We start from the raw sequence: 20,634 nt of genomic DNA on the forward strand, positions 1-20,634 counted from the left end.
GTCGTAAAAATACTTTAATCCAGTATTGGTGAATTTACATTTAACAAAATCATCTACAGAAATTTCTCTCAATATTTAACCCACATTTTCCATTTCAATCACCAAAGGGGCTAAGAAGAAAACAATTCCCCAGTCCATATTACGCAGAGGCATCTCCATTTCAACACAAGTATTTACCTCATTCTAATGGAATCATTGAAGACTACATTAAGAACCCACTGATGTTGTGTCTGTTTTTGTGATAGTCAAAGAAGTTCTTTATGAGAACCTTAAATCAGTTCTCAGACTCATTCTGTGTTGCTCTTGGAAGAGTGTATTGGAATGCATCCTGGTATGGTCTTTATTTTTAACTAGGATGTTTGAAATCTCCTGATGAGACCATTTGATTTTATAATATAGGCGGTTGCTTATTTAATTTGCTTTGAAGTGGTTGAAATCTAAAAATACATTTAAAAATGGGATGTCACACTGATAACAATTCCTAAAGATATTTCATAAAAATATTTTCACATAGCTAAAGCGGACACACCCTAATAAATATTATCAACCGGAATTTTACTCTAGAAAGAACATTACTAGCAAGTGGGAAATTAGATTCTAGTCAAGATTAGATAGTTAACTTGAGCAATCAGCCTCTCTGAACTTCATTTTTTTCTCCTCTGAAGTGAGAAGGGACGGATCAGATGAACATCTAGCTCTATGATTCTGTGATTGAACTCTTGTTGCAGTACATTGTTAACAGCCTGACCCTGACCAAAGAGTTTGATTTTTCTTATCACCTGTGAGAGAAATTATTTTTTAACATGTAGGTGGATATTAAGGCCCATACCTTGGTGTATGATGAATACTGATGGGCTGGTACCAATATATGCTTTGATGTCCTTGAAAGATGTGATATATTCAGTGGAATTTATATATATTCAGAAACAAACTAAACACCATTTCAAGTTCAGTGGTGCTAAATGCTGCTAACTCACCCCATTTACAATATCCAAAATGCACACATACACCATTTCTTTTTCAAAGATGTGCATCTTAAGTCTATCTAACCAAATGCCATGGTTTACTGCAATTCATGGCACTGACACGTTCCAGCCAAAATTTCAAAATAAGAATATCTCAGAGCTAGTTGTAATGCTGTTAGAGCTAAATAACTGTGCATGGGACTAGGTAGTCAGTGATGATATTAGCCTCACATGAGTCAAATTCATGAGGGGAAAAAAATCCTATTACTCTTGATTTTGGCTAGTTTCATACATCTCTTAGCTTTGTCTTTCTCCTCTGGGATGAGCTTGGAGAAGTAAGACTCCAGTCTTACTTACTTACCAATGAGTTGCAAAGTTCAAAGAAATGATTATAGATCCAAATGTGAATGTGCCTCTGCTTTGAGTTTCTTGTCTGCCTTGGCTCTTGATTATAGTGAAGTCTGAGTGGTGAATGTTATAAACAAATGACCTTCCTTGAGGCAAATGCAACCCATAAGTAAAACCGTATAATCCAGGGATAAGCATTATATATTTAAAATATGTGCATAAATTGGTACTGATATCCTTAAAACAGATGAAGGAATACTGAAAATTAAGACCATTACATGCATTCAGAAATGCACACCGAAACAAATCTTTTGAGAGAAAAAAAAGTGAGCAGCATTTGTTATCTTACTGATGGCCAATGTTCATGAACCCTTTGATAGCTGTGACTAAGCATGAGATGATAGAACCTGGGCGTGTGGGGAGCTCACCTACTGGCCTCTGGAAGGCACCTGCTTCCCCACTTGGCTATTTGAGTGGGTGCTCTACCCTTTCAGGATGAAGAAATGCTACCATGCCACCTGTTACCAGTGGAAGGAAGGAGAAGGGGAAATGTGTCCTAAGTAGGTGGGTCAAAGCCCTCCATGTTTCCTTGAACCCGCTAAATCGCTCTCTGACTCTTTCTTTTGATTTCTACAAAAAGAGTTTCAAGGAGAGCTTAGGTGAGCCAAGCCCTATCTTGTGCAAAACCCTAAATAGGAACAGTCGTGTACTACTCTTGTCATTGGGCCACCATTTATTTCATGACAAAATCTGGCATGAGCAGATAATTTTGAGATATGAGTTATTCATGTAACATAATTTTTGAGACTTTGGGGGTTTTTTTAAGTATTTAACTTTTTTCACTTTTTGGATTTTCTTCAGTTCGTGTTCAAAACCAGGGCATGCAAGGAGAGAACTATACATGAGGAGCTGGCTAAAAATGTGACTGGTCTTTTGAAATCAAATGACTCAACAACAGTAAAGCATGTCCTGAAGGTAAAGAATTTAAAGACAATCCTTCAATTGTTAACAGGAGGGGTGGCTTGCTCTCACCCCTGGAAGGCGATAGGACTCCTTGATATCCATAGATTGTTTCTTTTAGTTTCAGTGTAAACATCATATTGAAACTGTAGCATATAAAAACATTAAGCGAGGGAAGGAGATTTGTGTCAAAAGAACAGAAGACCCAAATTAAGTCCTTTGGCCCCAAAACAGAATGAGTAACTATTAAGAATAATCTGAAATACTCAAAAGTACTAACTGTTGCAAAAATAAGGTTTGTTGGGTTTTTAGGCACGGTAGAGGAAATGTGCCAAAGGATTAAATTATAGAAGAATGGCTTTAGTCCTTAGCTAAATTAATTATCTATCATGACTTGACAGATGGATGATTGGTTAGTAAGTAGCTAGAAAGAGAAGTTGGGATTGATAAGCATCAACATGAGTTCCCTAAACTCAAATGATTCTAAGCAATTTGCTTAAATTAGTCTTATGAGTATATTTATCCTGTTTATGCAACAAAGATGTTCTAAGTGCCTCCCATGGGACAGGCACCAACCTCAGCATTTGGCAGGCATCAGAGAATAGAATAAAGACCTCTGCCCTTGGGGAGCTTGCATTCTACTGGGGGGTAAAAAACAATATACTACAAACATAATAACAAATTAATTTAATTGTGTGTTAGGAAGTGAGAAGTGGTATGGGAAAAGAAAATGTTGAGCTGGTAAGGGGAACTGGGAGTGCTGGAGGTACAGAGCGAGGTTTGGAATTTAAACAGAATGGTCAGGAGACAGCTCATGGAGAAGGTTCTTGAGCAAAAAAAAATGCAAAGAGGAGGAGCTGGCCATGTGGATGCTTGGAGAACAGTAAAGGCAGAGGGGAGACATGTATAAAATCACAAGGCAGCAGCATGCCTAGTGTGCTAGAAGGATGGCAGAGAGGCAAGTGTGGCTGGAACGAAGTTATCAAAGAAGAGAGGAGGCAGGGTGGGTGTAGGGAGGAGTGGTAGGCAAGTAGCATAAAGCCTTCTAGGCCATTGCAAGGACTTTGGCTTCCACTCAGCAAAATTGAGAACCATTAGAGGGTTTTGAGCAAAAGTGTGACATGAGCTGACATGAGTTTAATGGAGCACCCTGATGGCTGTGTGGGACTCTAGCAAGGTGAGGCTGGTGTCAGGGTGCTCAAGGGGATTGCATGCCAGAGAAACAGACTTCTCTTCAGAGAGTCAACACTTAGTTAAAAGGTGAGGTGAAGGGAACTTTGGAGAAATTGTGCCTTCCAGAGACTTCGCTGATGTTGGGCCATGCATTCCAGAAAGTGTGGCAGTAGGGCATCAGGAGCTAGAAAGCAGTGAGATATGGGAATACAAAAAGGAATATGTGCTGCCCACGGAGACTAGAGGGCAGGAGGGGAATGGGTTTCCTGTTATCAGACGCGAATTGAGATGAAAAGCTTAATTTCCTTAGCCCTGGTGGACTCAAGGTAAAAGGCAGAGGCAGACTGGAGTGCTAAGAGGTAGCACATGGTAAATATCAGGGGCATTAAAGAGGCAAATATGGGGACATAGGGCATATGGTGAAAAATATCATTTTGGACAAGATGGGGGAAAGGGGATTTTTAACAATGTGCCTTGTATTAATTATTTCCAACAACATGAATTCCATTTCTAAGATCAGGCAACCCCTTTGTTAAGCAAGAGGTGCCTTGTTAAAATGCAAAACTCCTCTGCCCCACATCTCACATAGCTCTCTAGGGTTAGGACCCTGTACCCAGCAGCTCTCAGCAGCTCAACCCATCAGCTGAAATTGGTTACAATTCAAATGCCCGTCCATGATAGAACAGAGAAGTAAATTGTGGTCATATATGTGATGTGACAATACTGGACTCCCAGCCACATGAGTCAACATAAATGAACCTCAGGACAGAAGTTACTGAATGAAAAAGCCAAATACAGAGGGATCCACACGGGATGATTCCGTTTATATAGAGTTCAGCAGTAGGCAAAACTCAATAGTGTTTCCATGTATGATAGTGGTAGCAAAATTATGAAATAAAGCAAAGGAAATATTAGCACAGAATTCAAAATTGTTATCTCTGGTGGAGAAAATGGGAGGAGCAAAGGATCAGGGAGGTATATTCTTTAAACTGTACGTATATAACATAGACTTTTTGTATCTGGGATAAGTATAACCCTTCGACCCAAGAAACAGGGACTTCATCCTGGGACATATTTTGGTTTGCTCGGACTGCACCCCTCCCCATAGGAAGAAGTGGAAGAGGAGCCAAGAGAAACGCCCATGGGAGCCCCTACCTCCTCTTCTGAACCTGTACGGATCCCCAGGAGATTCCCGAGTTAAGGGCTTACAGGCATATTCCTGGGCCTTTCTTAAGTCCATCCTTCAGAGAGGAAATTGTAATGCCTGAGCACAACCTAGACTGGAGGAGGGAGCAGTTTGTGGTGGGAGAGGCACTGGTGTGTGGACAGCACTCACTTGTGCAGGCTGGACAGTCATGTGTGTGCAGCTGGCCCGTCCATTTCAAAGAACACATTCTAAAATAAAAATTTTATAATATCACATGTTGTAAAGGACAGAATCATCGTGATTTTGCTATAACATAATAAATTTCCTATTGTCTTTTCTTTTTTGCAATAGCACTCCTGGTTCTTCTTTGCAATTATCCTAAAATCAATGGCCCAGCACTTGATTGACACAAATAAGATTCAGGTAAGATTGTAGGTAATACACTATTATCCAACAATTGTGCTGATGAATATGCTCTCATTAGTTTCATTTTTATTTACTTTGTAAACCTTAGCAATTTGAGTTAATTGTGTTTTAAGTGGGAGAAATGATTGTGTGTCAGTACAGGTCCTACGGACAGAAGATCTGAGTTGATAGTGGGTCCACTGGCTTCAAAGATCCACCCAACAGTGGACCCACTATTAACAGAATTTTAGATAGGACCCTTATATTGATCCCTGTAAGTTCCCACTCTAACAGGGTGGATGTGATGATCCTTTTGGCCTTCAGATATCAGTATCAACTCAGATCTTGTGTTTAATAGTTTAATGGTGCCCCTCTTCCCAGTATGGTCACCCGAGTACATGGCTGTAGGGCCCTTTGTAGGAGGACTGACAAAATCTTTATATGTATATACGTAACCGAAGTATTGGAGGGGGCTCTGTCTTTTAGAGACTCTGTCTTTTCTTCAATCAGTGTGTACCAACTCTGAAAAGTGACTCAGGTCCAGGAAGAGGAAAAGGCCCCGTGAATATTTTTTGGAGCAAACGTCCTCAACTTCTATAGTCCATTCTTGCCTTCTTGGTGGATTAAACATCGTCATTGTTGGTTGCTGTCTGTTTTCCCCATAGGGACCCCACATATTATTAAGTAGCTCTACAACTCCCTGAGAGTCCTCCACCTTGGCTTCCCTCCAGCCTCACCATCTGTTACGATAATCACAGCCTTCTGGCTCCTGGAGGATAAGTACAATCCCATGGCCTCTGTTATTTTGGTGAACATCATCTCCATGGCCATTAGTGAGCCAGCACTGTGACTGCCTGTCTCATCTGCCATTGAGAGACCACTAAACTTCTTAGAGATGTCGGTCCAGCACCTCTTGATGACTTTGGGGTGGATAGTGTGTTTTCCGGACCTTGTTGTAAAACTTGATCCTCCAGGGGTTCTTCTGGTCTCAGTATATGCATTTCCACTTTCCTCTGCCTCCTTATTCTTTTTTCTGTCGTCTGCCAGGGCCCTCAAGCATTCTCACTTTCACTTTGCTCAGAATGTGCCATCTGCAGCGCTCTAAGAGCCATCCTAACAATGAGTGGGATTGTTTCATCCCAAATCCTGATAAAGTGCCCCCATGTCAGTGAGTCTTAACTGATTCACTCTTCCTTCTGGCCTTCTTGATCAAACACATTTATCACCCAATCTCAAAGGAACTTGCATAACTCCTGCTTACAGCTCCTTCGGGTATACTTTCTGTTTTATCTTATTAGGCCCAGCAGGTTCACAGCTGGGTTAAGCTGGACCTTAACCCTGGTTATTAGCCTGAGCTCCAAGGGAGGAGGAGGGACATCTCCTGAAGGATTTGTCTGCTGCCTTGCTGGGAAAGGTTTTTGCAGAGCATCCATCTAAGAGAAATGTTATCTCTTAGTATGGAAGAGTAGGGAAGTATGCAGAGTCACCATCCTCAGGTCATCCACCCAGATGTTCCCATCCATGCTTCCACACCACAGGTCTCTCCAGCCATGGCTTGACCTAAGCATAGCAGATCTGCCTTGGCTGGATATTTAATCATCTCCAGAGCTCCCTAACTTAACTCTTAGATCTTATATTTGCTTTTCAGCTGTGTCTGCTCTCCCTCTTCCAGAGATAAGATCCTCCTGTCTGGAAGGAAGAGAAAATCTAATGTGAAGATAAAAATGATTCATATCTCTCTGTTTTTAAGCTATGTTGGAATTAGGAAACTTCATCATTTTAATCCTTGCCCTTCCACTAACCTGTTAGATGATAAAAAAGACACTTAACATCTCAGAACCTGTTTTCTCATCTGTAAAAAAAAAAAAAAAAAAAAAAAACCAGATTGGACTAAAATCCTTTCATTCCCATCAGCACATATCTGCTCAGATAGATCACAGACGCCCTTATAAACAGTTCAGAATATAGGAACTCATCATGTATGATGTCCTTATGTCTAACCATTTGTCTTCACTGATTCCAGTTTATTTCTCACTGTCCTCTTCAAGGACAACCCCACTCCAGTTTTCTTCCAGGGGGCCATCCTCCAATTTTCTGACCATCTCCATGCATCACAGTACAAAAGACCTGATACCATCACTTAACTCAAAAGCATTCACAGTAAACACCTCTCAAAAAAAATTAAAAAAGAATAAACACCTCTCAAGTTGTTTGCATTTTCTTTTCAGCTTTGACAGTTTTTGTCATCATAGAGTGTGATTTGAGGACCTCAAGAAAGATGTCTGGTTAAGTCCCATGAGAGGCAGATAGCACCTCCACATCACCCCTGCTCTTTTGACCAAGGAGAGTTCCTGTTTGCTAGGAACTCCTAAGTGCCTTCTCTGCACTGATCTCTAGTAGCACAAGGTTCATTGTACTGGCTAACGTTTTGTTTCCCACCAGCCTCTTGTTCCTAAAAAAACTGCCAAATGCCTGGACCTCAGCCAATGCATTCTGTACCTGTATGTCATATGATAGCCCAGATTCTCCTAACATGCTCTGGCTCTTTTGCTTGGAATCAGACTATGCTATCCCCTTGCCCCCTTTCTTCCTCTGTCCTGACACAGAAATCCGCAGTCCCTGGAATAGAAATTCTCCCACCTTGAGCCTTTGGGATATACTTCTGGAGAACAGTTAAAAATACTACTCGTGTATTTACCAGTGAGAGCATCTTTGGGTTGAAAGTGAGAGTAGGCCACAAGGGGAGTTTGGAAAGACAAAAGGAGAAACAGAGGAAATATCAAAGCCCAAGGTGTTAACACGTGTCTCTGTGTGAAGGAAATGCTGGTGCTGGTCTGTTTAATGAATCTCAGAGATTAACAAAGAGAAAAGAGAGAATCTACAAATGTGCCTTGATTATTTAAAAAGTGAATGTTTCTTTCATGTAGGTGAATTGTTTACGGTTATTTCCCAAGATACATGGAGCAGAATTAAAAATGATGTGTGTGATTAAATCACTTAAATTTATTTGTTGTCAGTTTAATTTAATTTCCACACCAAGTGTTAACTATACACGGAGGGTAGCTATAATATCCCAAAATATCTATATAGCAGTGTCCTGGTATATTGACTTAGAAAAAATTCAATGCACATAAGCACCTGAGGGCCTAGACTTAATGAAAGAAAAAGAAGGAAGGAAGGAAGGAAGGAAGGAAGGAAGGAAGGAAGGAAGGAAGGAAGGAAGGAGAAAGAAAGAAAGAAAGAAAGAAAGAAAGAAAGAAAGAAAGAAAGAAGAAAGAAAGAAAAAAAAGAAAGAAAGAAAAAGAAAGAGCAAAAACCAGTGCTAGCCCACAGCAGCATCCCACAGTTGAACCACTGTTTGTTCTAAGTGATTCCTATAACTTCATTTTCCATGATTTTTATACTTGCAGCATAGAAGGCTGGGCACAGAGAATTTTGGAAATACATAGTTCAGGCTATCTCTAAATTTTGTGTTTCTATCTATAGTGAAAATGTGAGGCTAATTTTAAAGCCAACTTGTAAAGATGAATCAATCTTGCCTATCTTGTGCGAAGGCTTTTGTAAATTCACTAACTACAGAGAGATGGGAAAACTTAGCTGCCTGAAAATTTCCCCTTCTGTGCAGGAGGTCCAACAGGATGAGAAGAATCCTTGACCTGAGAGTCATTTTTAGGGACCCATAGAGTTTATTTAGGTCAATGGATATATGGGGTGGCAAGTCTCTTGACTGTGAGGTCCCACTGGCACCTGCTGCGGCATATGCTGGGACTGTGAGGTTAGGACCAGCTTGTACCAACTTGCAACCTCAAGATGAATAAAGGCTGAGGATCTTCTGTAAAACACAGTGGTTACAGCTAATAACAGTGTGTTCTCACACAAAAAAATGAAAATGTGAGATGATGGATATGTTCATTAACTAGATGGAAGGAATCTTTCTCAATGTCTTTGTATCAAAACACCACAATGTGCACTTTAAACATCTTATAGTTTTATATGCCAATTATACTTCAATAAAGCTGAAATACATTTTTCAGAAAAGACAATCTGGAACTTACTAAAGAACGTTTCAAACCACCACCTATACTCACACATTTACTCATTCATTGAACTCATAGTTGGGGAATGCCTAGTCCTAAAAAATCAAAATAATTGATTTTCAATTAGAGAACTATGTGTCAATGTAAATCTAGAATAATATTCATTGTAATTATTTTCTAAGAGACAAGGAAGGGGAATTAAGATGAGAGAGATCATAGAACATGTTACATCTCTACACCATTTGAATAGTTTGCAATTAATATGTGTTTTACTTTTTAATGAAAAAGTGAAAAAATCATTGGCCAAAAGAGATGGAAACATTAAGTGAAAATGATGGAAATCATGATCTTGAAATTAAAAGAGTTTCTATTTTATTATGGCTTTCAAATTTTCAGAAGGACTCTTTCTGTTGGATGCTATACGAAGTAAGTCTTTCAGTTTATTCTTTTCCAGGCTTAGGATTTCACATGCCACATTATAAAGAAATGATCCATTCTTTCCTTAGCTTTCTCGAGCTCAGAGATTTCCGGAATCTTACCAGAATGAATTGGACAATCTCGTCATGGTCCTATGTGATCACGTGATTTGGAAATATAAAGATTCACTTGAAGAAACAAGAAGGGCAAATCACAGCGTTGCCAAATTTCTTAAGGTATGGTTCAACAAGCTTGCAGTTCCTTTCAAGCCTTCATGATCTTGGATGCGAGATACTCTAAATGTCAATCAGTTCACATCTCCATTTATGATCAAGTCAAAACTAGCACTATTAGGTGATTACTATTATCTATGCCTCTTACTTTTTAATAGTTTTTCCAACTTTGAGTCACATAGAACAAAAACCAAGCTTCAATAAAAGTATCCATTTGAGCATTGTCAAATCATAGTATTTCTAAGTATTCTTAAAACAAAAATTTTAAAGGAAAAGCTGCACTCTGGCAGTATTATCTTGAGCATTTCTGCCCTTGAAGAGGGCATATCATTCTGGAACAATGATATCAAATAGCCACTTTGGGAACTTTTGATAATTTGGCATTTTTGTTGTGTTACCTTCAGGTTCTTTTTTACATGATGAAAATATTATACACTAATCACATTATTAAATGATCAATTAAAGTGTTGAGAAACTGCTTACTAAACTAGATAGATAGATAGATAGATGATAGATAGATAGATAGATAGATAGATAGATAGATAGATAGACATGTGTATAGTATTATGTTTCTTTGGATTACAGGTGGAATTGAGAAGAAAATAATGCTTAGTCAAAACAACAACAAAGCTAATGTAGAATGATGGTGTATCATTTAACAGATAATACATCCAACTAGAAAGGGGCACCTGGGTGACTCAGTCAGTTAAGCATCTGACTTTGGTTCAGGTCATGATCCCAGGGTCCTAGAGTTGTGCCTTGCAGCAGGCTCCCTGCTCCACAGGGTGTCAGCTTCTTCCTCCCCACTGCTCCTACTACTCTCTCTTAAATAAATAAAATCTTTAAAAAAAAATACATCCAACTAGAAAGATAATATTTTTCTTTTATTCCTTCTTTTGCCCAACTATTGACTATTATAATATCTTAATGTAGCCACTTTTCATATATCTTTATGGTAGACACTAGAACATACTGGATAAGTGTGAGAATTTATAAGTAAATACTAACAATATAAAGAAAGCTAAAGCCATAGAGGTAGATGTAAAATTACTCCAAATTATCTTTGGTGAGTTTTAATCCAGTCAGATCTGTCTTTAATACATTAAACATCACTTCAAATTATACATTATATTTGATCTCCTCCTAAATTCACTGTTTTTCTTCAATATTTTGCTTTTCTTTTTTGTTTTTTGTTTTTTGTTTTTTTTTTTTTTTTTTGCTTTTTTTGCTTTTTTTGCTTTTTTCTTGCTTTCAGAAAGAAAAAGGGATGGTCAGGATTAGTGATAAAGAGGGTAAAGGAGAAAAAATTACTCTAGTTTTCTACCACATTTTAACAAATAAAGTTTAGTACTATGCTAGTTGTTTCTATGAAGTGCTTTTATATATGAAGAGATTTAGAAGAAAATGATAAACTGTCCAATTTATAAGCAAATTATGTTTAAGAAACATCTGCAAAAAAAGAAAAAAAAAGAAACATCTGCAATATTCTCCCCTAAATTGTAAAGAATGACGAATATGCAAGTCTTTTAACAGGAGAAAAGACCTTTTAGCCACGCTCCTTGGCTTAAATGCCCTCTACTTGTTGGAATAAATGTATGTCTTCCTGGGAGCTCATTTATTCAAAACTTGCTTCTTGTGGTATATAAACTAATGTCTCACTTGGGGGCAAGTAAAAACTGTCCAAGACTGAAAAGAGTAGGATGGAGTAGAAGGCTAATGGTGTACCAGTGATTTTGTGAAATCTGTGGGTAAAATGCATGGCCTGATAATAGATAAATAAATATAGTCTATAGTCTTAAAAGTCTATAAGATTTTATGGATTAGGTGGACTGCAAATCGAAAACAATACTTACGTGGTTTGTAAGTGGAAACAGTTCCCTATGTTGTATATTTTAGAAGTCTATCCTACAAGCATGGCTTTCTTTTTCTTTTTTTTTAATTTAAATTCAATTAGCCAACCTATGCTACGTCATTAGTTTCAGATGTAGAGCTTAGTAATTCATCAGTAGCAGGTAACACCCAGTGCTCACCATATCACCTGCTGTCCTTACTGCCTGTCACCCTGTTACCCAATCCCCCAAACCACCTCCCCTCCAATGACCTTCAGTTTTTCCCCTAGTTAAGAGTCTGTCATGGTTTGTCTCCCTCTCTGATTTCTTTCCACTCTGTTTTCCCTCCCTTCCCCTTTGATCCTCTGCCAAGCATGGCTTTCAAATTTTAGTTTTAATGGTATTTATTTGACACAGAAAACTTTTGTAAAACTTTTGTAAAGATTATTAGAGTCGTCTTTGGAACCAGAAGAGGAAAAGGAAAAATGAGAGAGGGTGATTTTTTAAATGTAAATTTGAATGTAGTCATTTGGCACAATGCCTGTGAATTGATGAACTTGGAGCTTTCAGTGGCTCGACATTTCCCACTCCTGCTATTAGCATTATAAATATATTCCCAGGAATCTGATAAGGGTTATTTGCTCAATTCTGGTTTTAAATGACTTTTGCCTCTTTTGATTATTAAATTCTACGTTAGTGATCAAATACTATGAATGATCTGGCTTTGGAATTTCACAAATGAAATATAATTTTCATGCCACAGTTGTGCCAAGGTTATTTCCTAAGAATGGAGAGAGCAGTGTCTCTGATGTGGGCATTTAAAAATGCCCCCAGGTAAGAATTTCGTGCCCTCCTTTATGTCATATTGTGGGAAATTAATATTTTTGCAGCAAATAAGCCAAAACCTTGTACATTTCTCTGGCTGTTCTCTCCTGACAGTAGATAGGATACAAATGGATCCATGAAAGCTATGTGACTTTTGTCGTTTTTCTTTTTACTGCCAATCTGGGTCACAACTCCAGTTCCCTGAGTGAACCCATCTAGGTACTCTTCTTATGCAAGCACAACACCAAGGACATAGCAAAGGAAAGTTCATTGTGATTTGTATTTTTCTGCTCAGACAGACATAACTTTTGACCCATGTACCTGACTAATCCCTTTATTTCAGTTAACTTTGGACAACATTTGGAAATTATCGAATTTAGAAGACAGCCTTAGGGACACCTGGGGGCCTCAGGGGTTGAGCATCTGCCTTCGGCTCAGGGCGTGATCCTGGAGTTCTGGGATCGAGTCCCACATTGAGCTCCCTACATGGAGCCTGCTTCTCCCTCTGCCTATGTCTCTGCCTCTCTCTTTCTGTGTCTCTCATGAATAAATAAATAAAATATTTTTTTTAAAAAATAGAAGACAGCCTTAGTGTGTAGCAAAATATGTTTAAAGAAACATCTGTGATATTTTTCTATAAACATCACAAGAAGGTGGATAAGTGAATCTCTGAAAAGGGGAAGGTCTTCATGTTTACTATATTTGACTTGAATATTCTGTGATTTTTTTTAAATGTTTTCTGTAGAGCTCATCCATGCAAAAGTTGCTATGGGTTGTACCTAAGCTAATGTCTAGTGCAGAGGCAATGGAAATGTCTAGCGCAGGGCAAAGGAAGGCATCCAAGATGAAAAAGGAAACAGTAGGACCAGTGGTTTTGTAAAACATATAAAGAAAGAGCAAAGATACTCATTTGGTTTGTTTGCACTTGGGGATCTCATACACTTCATTGAACGAATTAAGACTAAAATTACCATTGTCCTCACAATTGGTTAAATAAAATAAATATTGCTTAATTACAACAAAATATTTTTGCACATAATTTAGAATATGTGGTTTTTAATTTATTAAACCAAACTGAGAAAATTTTGGTAAAGTATAAGTTATCTTCCAGATTGGGAATCTGCTAACTTTTTTTGTAAAGGGCCAAGTACTGAACATCTTTAGCTTTGCAGGGCATACAGTCTCTGGCACAACTACCCAACTTTGCTATTATAGCACAATACAGCCATAAACCAGTCACGGTAGACAGTATGTAAATGACTGAGTGTGGCTATGTTCCAATAAAACTTACTTACAAAAATAGGCCGTTGGAGCTTCTCAGTAGCTTAGTCTGTTAAGCATCAGACTCATGATTTCGGCTCAGGCCATGATCTCCTAGGTCGTGAGATCAAACCCCTCAACATCAGGCTCCCTGCTCAGTGGGGAATCTGCTTGAATTTCTCTCACCCTCTCCCTGTATCCCTCTCCTCTCTCTGTCTCTCTCTCTCTTTCTCTCAAATAAATCTTTAAAAAAAATAGACAGCTAGTTTTGGGTGATGCGCAGTGGTTTGCCAAAGCCCCCTAGAAGTTATTTTCCATTAGTATAAATTATTTTTTTAGAAAAAGTAGAGAGGCCCTACAGACGTCATCAGCAAAGGGCTGAAGAGCCTCTATACTTAGGGTTTAGCAGATGCTGGGATGGACCACACACAGGAGACTCATGACAGGAGAGACACTTGATGAAGCTTGACCTGCAAGAGGGCTCTCTGTAGGCAGAAGATGGATTCTGCTGATCTTGTATCCTAGGAATGACCCATTTTTCCCTCACTGCCCCATGGAAAGAGCATGACAACTTACCCTACAGAAGAACTCTCTTCAATCTTAAGAAACCCCAAACGGGTTTTCCTATATCCCCAGGGCAGGCAGCTTTCTCCCCATCTTCCCTATTCACTAATGCTAGAGTTCAACTCCCTTCAAAAGCTTTCAGGTCTGCTCTGCAGAATAACCACCATAGCCCTTGGGAAGTGACAACTGCCACTACTCTGGTTCAGTGACAGAACTCACCAACCCCTGCTCCATTGAGTCAAAGAGCCCCGGTGTCTTAACCACGGACATCCTCAGGATTTTTTTCCACCTACTTTCTTATTAAGATGTTTCTAGAGCCTATAGTTATATTGGATGGTCCTCCTCTCCCTGTAAGGTCAGACCCAAACCTCTTTCCAACAGAAAGAAAACAGCAGGGAGTCTTCTCTGGAAAAAGCTCCACACTGAGGATATTCAGAGGTTGGGGACTTCCTTCTGCAGCTGGAGAACCTGCAAGGATTTGACATACCCACTAGGACCCTACATTGTGCAGAAGTTGCAAAAGACCCTTTTCCTTCCCTCCTCCCACATCACTTTACATCTTCTGAGCCTATGACTATGCTCTGGTGTCTACCTCTCCCCACGGTTCTCCTGGAAGATAGGAGGATACAGGAGCCACTTACTTTTTAGTGAATGGAAAGTTACCAAAAGAACTTAAATTCATATTAAAAATGAAAATAAATGAGGCAGCATACTAACATAGTAATGAATGAGTAGGTACATAAAAATCACTCAAAGAAAACAAAGAAAGGGGCACCTGGGTAGCTTCATGGTCGAGTGTCTGCCTTCAGTTCAGGGCATGATCCCAGGGTCCTGGGATCTAATCCCACATCAGGCTCCCCACAGGGACCCTGCTTCTCCCCTGCCTATGCCTCTCCCCCTCTCTCTGTCTCTCACGAATAAATAAATAAAATCTAAAAAAGAAAGAAACCATATAAAGGGGGAAAGGAAAAGGAAATAGAAATGACCTCCCTAACAATTGGAAGAACATTATCAGAGAAGAGTTCTTTATATACAGATGTATTCCAACAGGAGACCTTCCACTTGGTATACATACTACCTATGTCAAAGATTTTATGTCCAGTCCTTTCTGAGAAAAGAGATTTGTTTGTGAAATTGAGAAAAAATGCACAGCTATCACAATGGACCATCCTGGACTCTTTAGATAAGAAAGAAGCTCTTCCATATAAATGGTGCAGCCGCTGAAAAATTTTCCCATATAGTGTGCATTCTCACATAAGTGTGGATGATGGAATCAAACTCATGCACGCAGTCATGACCTCCATATGGCAACCTGAAGTAGTGCCTCCCCAAGATATGGTGTCAGTAAATATGATCTCTGCCTCCTACTTCACATTTTCCCCTTGCATGCTCATTTGGCCACTGTTCACATGGCCATTGGTCTTTTGGAGAGAGCATGCTGGGCCAACTTGGAATGTTCACCTGTCTCCTCCAAACCGGCCTGCTCTTTCAGACTCTCTATATTACAACTAAGAGGGTTTGACAACAAAGTAAGAGATAGAAATCTCAGGGTCTGTTGCCTTCACTCCTCAAATTCAAGCTGCCTTGCCTGGAAAGAAAATCATTCTGTTGAAGGAAGCCAGAGATTTAAAAAGGCTTTCCTGGCCTACCTCTGGGAGTCGAATTACTTAAAAAACAGTAATAAAATGTAACTAACTGATTTAAAAAGATAAAGAGTTAAATAAAACCTAAAATCTATATAGAAAAAAAAAGGGCTATTATATTTTGCTGCAGAACTCCTAAGTGGTATTTTATAAAATTGACAAATAGGGGTGTGTAACTCTGGTGTGTGCACTTTATCTAGTGTTTTAATTAGTTACCATACTTGGATGAATGCTTCAACATATTGTAGAGATTTTTTTAAACATTTATTACACATTTAGTTAAATGTCATTTTACTTCAATATATTTAATCACCTTTTCTAAAATCTTTAATGACCTTTAAAGTAAAATGTCTGAATTTACAATTTTATTTTTTTTTAGCGCTGTTTTACATTTATGGACCGGGGCTATGTATTTAAGATGGTTAACAATTATATCAGCATGTTCTCCTCTGGTGATCTCAAGGTAAGAGCCAAGTGCAAGAGTGATTGCTTTCTAAGCCATTGCATTATAAATAAATCAACTGGTCTTTGGATTTGTCTACCTAACACATTAGCCTATCCATTCTCTGCATCAAAAGATAATTTCTATCCCAGTGAGAGGCAGCCTTTTAAAATGGTCCATCTGAGTTAGTGTCCCAAGTATTTTCTCAATGGAGGCTTGGAATATGTAATTAGCATGTGTGTTTCTCTTTTATTTCCTATGGGTGGTAAGAGGAGTGAATGTTTTCAACTGCAATTCTTCATCAGGTTTGCTTGATATTGTTTTGGTTGCAGCACTGAAAGTCTCACTTTTCTGTGGTTTTTAAGTCTAGGGCAGTTGATTCCCCTTCCCAAATAGGGAGAATGTGTTTGGCAATAGACTGGGAACAGTGTTGTCTAGAGAACAGGGATTCTCAGAATGTGGTTCCCAGACTAGTCATCTCAGGGCTATGGCAGGTGAGGCCCAGAAACTTGTATTGCAATAAAGCTTTAATGTGATTCTTATGTACTTTGAAGTTTGAAAACCACTGAGCTAAACCAAAATGCTGGAGAGCTGAGCTTGAGAAAGAGTCAGAGCTGGGGCACAAGAATAATTGCAAAGGTGGAAGGAACCATGTGGCCAAAGTCTGCTACTGCTTAAAAGATACATTGGGACCATTTTCTTTCTCTTAACACTCTGCTTTTAAGATTTACATTCTAGAGAGAAAATGAATGACCAACCTACTTTGGGTCACTTGCCTGTCTTTTAAGGGAGGAAGACCGGGCACCTGAATTAAAAGCTCCCCATTGACCTTTGCCCATTGGGAAGAAGGAAAGTCCCCAAGGAGTAATTATCTAGGTATTGGGAAAGAATAATAAATGTAGAGAAGCCAAAAATAAATAATGATCTTCTCATATCCATTCATGCCATGCTTAGGAATCTGAACATTATTTTTTTTGGCAATGGAAATTTACTTCTGACTAGGAGAGTTCTATGATTATATGCCATTTGGGTTTTGAGAATCCAATTCCTTCTGTAAATATATTTTGAAAGAATATTCTTTGTTAGTGCTCCAATTATGCATGAAATTTACAGAATATCCTTTTAAGTAGAATTCCAGTAGGCCTAAATTATTTATTTTTTTCAGAGACCAAAAGAACATACTCAATGAAAAATAATTAACATACAATTTAATTATACTCCTTTTCACTTTGATGCACAAAGGATTAAGTCAAATACTGTTCTTGTTTGAAGTGAGAGCATTTTAAATTATTAACTAAAGTTGCCAGAAAATATAATGCTAACACATCTAAACAAATAGAATAGATTTTATTTTGTTAGCTGGTATTAGTGAATATAATGAACACAACCCAACTGGATCTTAAAAACTGATTACTTATTCTGCACGACAGTGAAAATAGAATATTGATGAATGTGCTCATTATTCCTTCTTACGTGATTGTTTTTAACACGTGTATTAAGCCATCTTAGACCATGTCTGTATTCCATTTATCACTGTCTTAATCAAAACATTATTGAGAAAATGGGCCTGTTTGCCAGGACAGGGGAGAGGTGAAATTAAATAATTTACCCTGAGAATAAAGAGCCTACAGAGAGAGTTATCCAGTCTTAGATCACATGGGCCATTGTCTTCCTTAGCCCTGGGTCAGAAGGCTTAATTACAGCGAGCTGCTCCCTGAGATGAATGTATTTTTAGAGCTCTGTACCTGTGGTGAGGCACGAACCCTTTCAGAAGAAACATGTGCTGATATAAGCTAAAGAAGTGGAAAATACCACCCTGTAAGATCCTAGCTTATGGAAGCTCAATATAGGTCTACAAATGGGATAATTTCCCGAGGAGGCCTTGACCCATCTCCAAATACAGGGAAGTCCTACTGCTTTTACCACGTTAGAGGGAACAAGAAACTTCAACTTACAATTACCCAGTGGTTGGTCACACAAAAGTCACTACATCTTCTTTCTAGGTTTTAGATTTAAGGGGCTTAGTGATTGAGTGTCTGCCTTCGGCTCAGGGCGTAATCCCAGGGTTCTGGGATCAAGTCCCATGTGGGGCTCCCGTAGGGAGCCTGCTTCTTCCTCTGCCTATGTCTCTGTTTCTCCTCTCTGTGTCTCTCTTGAATAAATAAAAAAGATCTTAAAAAAAAAGATTCAAGTACTGATTTGTTATTAATCTTCTTGGTGTGTAAATAATAGTCATTTGGTTCACCTGTTTTTCAGACCTTATGCCAGTATAAATTTGATTTTCTTCAAGAAGTATGTCAGCATGAACACTTTATTCCTTTGTGTCTCCCCATAAGATCAGCAAACATTCCGGGTAAGAATGTCCAGAATTTTCATAGTTTCCCGCAAAGTAAACATTCACCTTTGTTCGTGTGTTTTTACCTTTGTTTATGTGTTGTTATTTTCCTGTTGCCTTGGTCTTGGCTTGCCTGAAGCTGTCACATGGGCATTAGGCAATCGGGCTAAAATGCAAAAGTAGTGGCTGGCTCTATATTTCTCAATTTTTTCTGTTTCTTCTTGTGTTAAAGAGAAGGTCAACAAAATTATAAAATTGGCTATTATAAATCAAAGATTTTTAACCTACAGCAATCCTTTTAGTATATTGGCTCCAAAATATAGCTTTCCTTTGATTTTGAAAAGCATGAAATTATGGAGAGGAGAAGTTCTACTTTATGAGTACGTATTCACTTAAGGTTATCAGTCAATGTGTCTCATTATGTGTCTCAAAAAACCAAAACACCTGTTACTTGAAAAGGAGAAAGGAAGGCAGTCAGGAGCCTGTAAATACACCATACCTCTGGGTTAGGAAGAGCCCCAGATGTCTGTGCAGGGAAGAATGGGGCTCTACATTTCCAATACTTCCTAAAACATAAATGATCTACAGAAAAATTTTTCATTTCTAACTTTTATTAATATTATATATATATACCTAATATAGGCAGATACCAAGATGATCATCACACATCTAGCCATCAGAAGCCAATCAAACATCAAGATGCAAAGAAAACACTAAAATGACTTAAGAACTTAAAATGTACTGCTTCTATTTCACAATGCATACAAATATGGAATCATGATGTTGTACATGTGAAGCCAATATAATGCTCTATAGTCTATTACATCTCAAGATGTGAAGGAAGGAAGGTAGGAAGGACGGGAGGGAGGCAAGCGGGCAGGATGACAAGGAGGAAGAAGGAAAGAAAAAATACCTTTCTTCTAAGCAGTGAGTAAGAGTGAGTAAGGGCACCTGAGTGGTTCAGTCAGATAAGCGTCTGCCTTTAGCTCAGGTCATGATCCCAGGGTCCTGGGATGGAGCCCCACACCAGGCTCTCTGCTTAGCAGGGAGTCTGCTTCTCCCTCTGCCCCTGCTCTTGATCTCTCTCTCTCATCCTCTCTCACAAGTGCTCTCTCTCTCTCTCTCTAATAAATGAATAAAATCTAAAAAAAAAAAAAAAAAAAAAAGCAGTGAGTAAATTATCCACAGGGCACAATTCTGATATTCATGGAAAGCAGAAACTAAGATGGGAAAAAGCCTCCTCCCATGTATTGCAGTGTCTTCTATATGTATTATACAAAACTAATATTTGGGATGGAAAATAGGGTAAAGTACATTATCAAGCCTGTAAAAAAACGTTTTCATTTTATTTTAACTTATTTATTTTTCATGTTTCAAGTTTTTATTTAAATTCTAGGTCATTAACATACAGTGTAATAATGATGTCAGGGGTAGAACTTAATGATTCATCACTTACATACAAGACCCAGTCCTGATCACAAGTGCCCTCCTTAATGCCCATCCCCCATCTAGTCCATTCCCCACCCACATCCTTCCAGCAAACCTTGGTTTGTTCTCTGTCCTTAAAAGTTTCTTACAGAAGAAAAAAAATCAAAGGGGGGGATGCCTGGGTGGCTCCGTGGTTGAGCGTTTGCCTTTGACTCAGGTCATAATCCCGGGATCTTGGGACAGAGTTCCACATCGGGCTCCTGCACGGAGCCTGCTTCTCCCTTTGCCTATGTCTCTGTCTCTGTCTCTCTCTCTCTCTCTCTCTGTGTGTGTCTCTTGTGAATGAAAAAACTAAAATCTTTTTTTATAAAGTTCTCTTATGATATATCACACCATAAAAGTTTTGTCATTTTAATCTTAAATATAAGCTATTTAATTCCATTAAGGAATAAACATAAGCTATTTAATTTGTTATTCCTTTCTAATTTATAAAATACATTTCATCTAAATACCTTTATAGAAAAATAGGTAAAAATGTGACTTTGGACAACTTCTGTTTTGTATTCCTTCTCATTTTTTAACTAGTGCTAACTTATTATTGGGTTAGACAAGCTGGTTAAGAT

General features: G+C 38.6%; 1 protein-coding gene across 30 annotated transcripts in view; it reads left to right on the plus strand.

Moving 5' to 3' along the window:
* DOCK10 (dedicator of cytokinesis 10) overlaps positions 1 to 20,634 on the plus strand; it is a 259,737-nt gene that overhangs the window by 197,672 nt on the left and 41,431 nt on the right. For all 30 annotated transcript variants that reach the window (XM_072719383.1, XM_072719388.1, XM_072719401.1 and 27 more), the window contains exons 26-30: positions 2,175 to 2,288; positions 4,945 to 5,016; positions 9,542 to 9,688; positions 16,186 to 16,269; positions 18,505 to 18,601. In XM_072719383.1, coding sequence (XP_072575484.1) covers positions 2,175 to 2,288; positions 4,945 to 5,016; positions 9,542 to 9,688; positions 16,186 to 16,269; positions 18,505 to 18,601 — 514 coding nt within the window. The remainder of the gene's footprint in view (positions 1 to 2,174; positions 2,289 to 4,944; positions 5,017 to 9,541; positions 9,689 to 16,185; positions 16,270 to 18,504; positions 18,602 to 20,634) is intronic.

This window comes from Vulpes vulpes, chromosome 9 (assembly GCF_048418805.1).
Source record: "Vulpes vulpes isolate BD-2025 chromosome 9, VulVul3, whole genome shotgun sequence".
Lineage (NCBI taxonomy): Eukaryota > Metazoa > Chordata > Mammalia > Carnivora > Canidae > Vulpes > Vulpes vulpes.